The 6,968-nt window shown below is 37.7% G+C and overlaps 1 protein-coding gene across 1 annotated transcript in view; it reads right to left on the minus strand.

Annotated features, from left to right (window-relative positions):
* EML6 (echinoderm microtubule associated protein like 6) overlaps window positions 1–6,768 on the minus strand; it is a 111,740-nt gene extending 104,972 nt beyond the window's left edge. Inside the window, exon 1 of the mRNA XM_010004607.1 lies at window positions 6,572–6,768. Within this exon, the coding sequence (XP_010002909.1) occupies window positions 6,572–6,768 (197 nt within the window). The remainder of the gene's footprint in view (window positions 1–6,571) is intronic.
* Between the last annotated feature and the right edge of the window lie 200 nt (window positions 6,769–6,968).

Genomic DNA, 6,968 nt, shown 5'->3' on the forward strand with positions numbered 1-6,968 from the left:
AAGCCTAATTCTCTTTAAAAGACCTTAAAACCACGCCTACTGTTGCAAAGAAGCATTCAAACACTTGGAGGCATAGAAAGCATATGGATACTAGGCACAATCCTAGTACTAAAGTCACTGAGGATACTTCCTAACAGTATTTATGGTACCTGAAAACTGTTCCAGAAGTTTTGTTTCTCCTTCTACAGAGATATATCAGAAATATTGCTGCAAATACTGCTGCAGTTCCTTTTCAGCCAAGACTATTTTTTAAAAACAATCTCCCTCAAAACGAAAACCCTGTTTCTATTCCTAAATAGATACTATAACAAAAGAGCTTTCTTCTGCACTGCAGTACAAAACCAAAAACTCTCTCTTCTGTTTTCACCCAAGAAAGTGCAGCCCTTGTGTCCTTGAGGAAAAGCCTGAAGCATGGACTACAGCAACTTGCACCTCCTCGCCTGAGAAGTGTCAGTTGCCTGTTTGCATGCTGAAAATATTGGAAGGACATTTGTAGTCCCTATGAGACACAATTCTTTCTTCAGATACCCAGTTATGAGCAAGTTATCGTGGGCAAAACGATGAATTTTTAACATGAAGTGCTGAAATACCCATTATTATGTTTTCCATTAAGTGCTTAAAGAAAGATATGATTCTTCCTGCAAAAACCTAATCAAGACTTAGAAGAAAATAAGTATCTAGAAGTTGCCTAGATAGATTTGTCTGATGTCCATTCAGTCAGTAATAGAGACAGGAAAAATAGTTAATGGAGGTTGAGCTCTTCTGTCCTACAAGATTAGAAACTTCTGCAGTTTATAAGGTTCTGTGCAAATTTGTATACTTTTGCAGGAAGTTTTATAGTACAAAACAGTAATACAAAACTGTTGCGTAAGCTCCCCCCACCCTTCTAACTAGAAAGATAATTTGAAATTAGGGTTACTCATATGAAAGCACTTTCTATGAGTTTTCATCCCGTTAAACACCTATTACAGACCACTACCTGATTATTGCCAGTCAACTTAAATAAAATTGAAATAAAACAAGTAAGAGTTGCAGAGACTTAATGCAGAGCAAATGTTAAGAAAAAAAAAAAAGCTTAGTTTAAGTTCTTAATGGAAGTTCTTAAGTTCTGTGTGATAATGAGGTGTTTCACAGAAATCCAATTAAAAATTGTAATATACTAGCTGATACAGACTTAAACACTTGCCTTTTTTCAGCTGTGACAAGATAAAAATATAACAAAGTTCCAAACATTTTCTACAGATGAATACAATGCTTCCTATTTTGTTGGAAATATTAGTTTATTTTCCATTTTGAAAATGAGTTTGAAAATGAGATTGATTTAATCTGATCATTTAAATGCTTATAATTCCACTTGTGATTTTTAATAATGAGCATATTTTCATTTGTCAAAATAAGCAAGTAAGCTGTACCTGGGCAAGCAATAAATTTTATTTTTCTACTACCATATCTGACACATCACTGGGATCTACACAAACTGGTCTATTTAAATGCTGTTGTTAGATGACAGTCTTTCTCATACACACGTTGCTACAAATGCTGTGTTTTAAAAATCATACTAAATATGATATTGTAACTATATATTCCAACATGTCTGATGCACTAATATGGATATTTAAGAAACAAATACTTATAGCAGCTCATGCTCTAGTAAAGAGTTAAAATCTAAATGCAGCACAGAGATCAAGCTGAGAAAAAGAGTGGCCACCAGAACATCATGAAATAAATGGCATTCTTCCCTGTTTTTTTGAGATTGAAAGCAAAAGAAGCAAAAAGCTGATTAGATGAGCTTTTATGGGGAGGATAATTTATTTCATATGAAAGTCCTTTAACAACCTACTGTCTCACAAGAGTTCCCAAAGGATGTTAGTATACACAGATGCCAGCTTCTGCTTCACCCTAGCTGTTCCAAAGTCACGTCTCATCTTTGCAAAGGAACTTGTGTTACAATCGCATAAGTAACAGGTCTGGAATTTCTGTTGTTGAAAATCTCAGGTGGCTTCATTGCTATTATACTATATTGAGATCACTACACTTTGGCAGTCCTGCATGTGCATCTGCTGTGTTTAAAGTCAAGGTTCAGCAGAAGCTACAATCAGCACAGTCTTCCAAGCACTTCTGATATGAAACAAACACAGTAACTTGAACGTCACTCCATAGCAAACAAGTGCTGTCACATACCATCTAAATGGTAGAATGGTGGCACCTAAACATGAAGTATTTTAGATCCCTTTACATAAATACCATCCCTATAAGCAGAAATATTTTTGTCAAACATACTTTAAAATAAAAATATTGAAGCACAGTGTAGCTATTTTCACTCTGAGGGTTTGATTTGCATACCTCTGCCATCAATTTATTTACTCCAAAATTACTACAGTCAACAATATATGACATTGCTGCAAGCATCATATTTGTTTCTTTCCAACTGCAGAAAGACAAGAAAATGTGCAGTCATGTTCCTGTATGCATCCTGTCTCCTGAAATGATCGCAGTAACAAATAAACCAGGCCTCTGGTCACTCTCGCAGCCCAGTAAATCTCATCACCACTGGCACATTTTTAATCTCAATCTGTCAGCACAGTGGAACACACACACCAGCATACTTACAGCAATATTCTGATAAATCCGACATTGCTGTTACATTGTAAGCAGTCTTACATAAACAACGTGCTTTGGCATCAAAGATAACAAGCTGGCTTCCCAGGTACCATGCCCAGGCAGCACATACTGCAGAGAGACCTGAGGAAGGGAGTGGTCTCCTGTGGCACTCTGTCTCCCAAGAGACTTGCTGCAAGGCAACTGGGATGCAAAATGTGCTTTTCCAAATGCATCACACTACAACATATAAAATAACATGGGAAACTGGGGTATGTAAAAAGTGCAGGTGAAGTCTTCAATATGCAGTCAAGGATGTTCTCTCAATAAATTCTGACATATTCAGTAAAATTGTTTGATACTGCAGAAGTTCTTGAAAATACAACAACAGGGAGACATAATTTTATTACTACACCACTGGAAAACCATCTCAAAGTTAGGAACCTCTGTTTACAAAATAATTCTGTAAAAATCAATAAAATAAATTCTATTTTAAATTATATTGACAAGTATCTAAACTGGTTATATTTTTACTTTTGCTGCTTTCTGTGACAAGCTTTTTTGGCTTTCACATGAATAAATTGCAGAAAAATTACAGGAAAGAACTGCCTCCATTCAACACTTCCTCAAGAGAAAGAAGAGGAGTGATCTAATTGCTTGCTGCTATACAAGTAATGCACAGTACAAAAGTGAGAAAACCTTCTGTTCTTTTGAAAGTGTTCAATTACTGTCAAAACCAATGATCCAGTCTTTCAAGTGGTTATACTAAACATAAATCCCACACTTGTGTGGATCCCATTGAAGGCAGTGATGCTGGATGAATGGCAAGATTGTAATTAGTATTAACTATTCCTTATCTGAATAACATAAAAGGAGAACTGTATTTTACAACTGGAATTAACAAAAGAACCACAGAATATTTTAGGTAAGAAAGAGAGGTCACCTAGTCCAATTGTTCAACAAAGCAGGGCTCTCTTCCAAGTTAAATCAGGTAGTTCAGGACTTCATCTCATCACCAATTTAAGAGGAAGAACTTGGAAGCACAGCACCTGGTAGTGGCTTTGCACAAAACCAGCTCACTTGTTCATACTCTGAACATCTATCTCACTAGCTGAGTACAGCATGTTAGTTCCTTATACAAATAGAACCAATCTTCAAATATAAATCTTGGGAAAATGGTATTTCTCTGTTAATCCAGTAGCATCTGATCTACTTCAGCCCAAACTAAATTATGCCCAACTGCATTATCTGATACAAAGCAAGAGACGAGAAAATTAAAATTTTGAAAACACATTAACATACTCCTTTAAACATCTGACCTTTTCTTCAAGGACAAATATCCACTTTCATTATTTTCATAAACACTTCAAGGTAATGCACAGGTTCTCAAGCTTTTAAATAATGGAATTTTATTTTTTTTTCCCCCACAAAATAGTACTCTCTGAGACCTTTCAAAACAGAAAAAGTTAAGAGCAACCCTCAGAAGCAGATGATCTTCCCACTTCAAGGCCTTCCAGGCTTGATGCTTCCACAGTATTTTCCAAAATCTGCAAATTTTATTTCCTTAAATCACATTTCAAATTGCTTTAGAAATTGCAATCTGTTTGACTGCAAATGTATGCACTGCTGTTTAGGAGCTGGTCTCAGACAAGTAAATACCAACAAAACTTGAAAAACTGGGTATGTCCATTCATCCGATTTGTTTCAACTGGTTGACAGCTTCAGAGCCCATAATGTGAAAGTTTGGATTTCTGCATTTATTAGGAATATCAGTGATAACCACACAATGAACCATCTACTTAAAAGAACTTACAGTGATGAGAAATTACATCAATAAAGACTGCAAAGTGCAGCAGTGGCAAAGGAGGCAACCATTACCAAGTGCAAACAACAGGATATTCTGGCAGCATTTTGGAGATTCACTACTTTCTTCAACCCTATGTGACAACAATTTTTCTTGGCCACTAAAAGCTGAAATCACCTATCATTTGGATCCTGCTCATGCTTTCTGGGCTCAAATGTTTCATTTTTTTGCTAAATCCTACAGAATTCTGATCTTTTTGCAGATCAGAAACAAAACTCATCTTTTCAAAGCATGGTTGGACATCTAGCGAGTCCCTCAAAGCACCTGCTAATTTGAACAGGTGGTTGTTGGTTTTCTTTAAAGAGTAGAAGAGGCACAGGCACAGGCAAAGTACAAATACCAGACATTCAGATTCTTTCTGTTCTCATTGTACATTCCAAATGTGACACTGCCAAAGCAGCCTCCTCATATGAGATGGCTTTAAAAAAAAAAAGGGACGAAAGTTGTTGTACAATACAATTAGCTTTGGGAGGGAGGTTTAGTCAAGTGTAATAATCAGGGCATTTTTCTGCAGCTGATGGAATATATTAAAAAAAAAAAAAAAAAAAAAGAAAAAGAGAAAAAAAAAGGAGAAAAAAAAAGAAAAGAAGAAAAGAAGAAAAAAAGAAAAAAAGAAAAAGAAAAAAAAAAAGGAAACCCAGAAAAACATCACTGTCCAACACAAAACCGGTGGGATATATGTAGATACGTAATTGGGTATTGACAAATTATATTTCTAGTATTTAATGAGAATTCAAACATAAGCTCAGAAATAAGCAGCTCTCTACATGGATTACACTTCATACTCCATGGAAAAATTTATGTCCATACAACAAGGAAAACTTCAATTTTATGATACTGCAGATGCATCTAAAACACTTATTCTCCTCTGAAGGATCTGAGCAGCCAACTATCTATCTAAACAGTCTTTTGGAACTGACAAACCTTAGAAACCCGAATAAACTTTTATGCACATCCACCACATTTAATGAAATGCTACTGCTTTAATGCATTACAAAGGGAAAGAGAAGAATGCTACCAGGATACACAGCAGCCAAAAGCTCTCACTGGGAAAAGAGGACAGCTTTCTGTAAACAAGGCTCCAGAATGAGTACATGACAATTATGTGATTTTGTGTCAAAACTCTGACTTCAGCAGATGTTTCCACAGTACTACTGCACCATGAGTCACCTGGGACTATTCTAGTTTCACATCACCAAGAGAACACTTCATTCATGCTGAATTAGGTGAAGAGGGAAGGCAGCAGTTAGCTGTGCTCAGAGGAGTGTCAGTATCAGGCAACATCCTTTTATAAGGATATTCTAGGTTCAGATTCTGTCATAAAGTTGTAGAGACAATATTAATTTTCTCTTTTACTAATGTAAATTTCTGTATTTCAGACAGAATTTTTTTAAAAGCTACCTTGAACCCTGTAACCACATTTTTTTGTGTGTTATCTTGCAAGGCGCAGTAAAATTAATATTTCTTCACGACAAAAACATCGATTAGACACACTTCTTACACAGTGTTTGAAAGAAAGAGGCAAAACAAAAATTGGCCAGAGCAAGACCTGTGCTTCTGTAGCCATCTTGCACCAGCACTGGCTTTTCTGGCTGGAGTACAAATAGCTAAACTTGATTTTGAGTGAAATTTTCCAGGTTATGTAAAACAAATCAGTTTGACCTACGTGCCAGATTTATGGCACTCTTGTGCTGGGATTTGCTGAGTGTAACAAAAGCTACACCTGCCTTCTATGATACATCAGATCCGGCAAGCTGGGGTCCCAGCTCTGGAAAGATCAAGATGCTGGATTCATGATTTTGCAGCACTGTTGCACTAAGATCTTCTCAGTGAGTATCTGTACTGAAAGTGCATTGCTTTTGGTGCAATGCAATAGAAAAACTTACCTTCTCTCTTACCATTGCAACATTTTTAAGCTTTGCTACAAAAATATTAATCAACAGTATCTAGAAACCCAGCTTTCACTCTGACAAATCCGAGCTGCTCAAAAACGGCAGGTACAAGCTGAGCTGCAAGAAGCAAGGTGGGGGTATTCTGCCAGCCCTACATTCTCCTCCCTTCCCTTTAAACCCCACCCTACCCCACCACCAGACAAGTCAGCCCCCTTACCTGATAATATCATCGTTGTGCCCGAGGAAGAATTTCTGGCTGTGCTCTCTGGTGTTATAGACCACCCCGACTCCAGCCACGAAGTAAACCACCTCTTTGCCTGCCGTGTAGTACAGGTTGTTGCGGCACTGGTGACCCCTGTACCCGTAAACCCACTCCAGACGGAGCTGGCATCGAGGAGCTGTCCGATCCGCCATGATAACCAATCCCCTCTCCCCACCAGCACACACAAAACCGAGCGCTGCCCCTCCTTCCCTTAACTCCTTCCCTCTGCTGGGTTTCCCCTTGGAAACGTTAGCGGTGCCTGCCCAGCTGCCGGAGCTTCAGGTGGCACTTCCGAGCCACGATCTTAAATGAGAAACGCATTCGCGGATCAGCGCTGCTGCTGCTGCTGCGC

This window comes from Chaetura pelagica, unplaced genomic scaffold, assembly GCF_000747805.2.
Source record: "Chaetura pelagica isolate M959 unplaced genomic scaffold, ChaPel_1.0 scaffold171, whole genome shotgun sequence".
NCBI classification, from domain to species: domain Eukaryota; kingdom Metazoa; phylum Chordata; class Aves; order Apodiformes; family Apodidae; genus Chaetura; species Chaetura pelagica.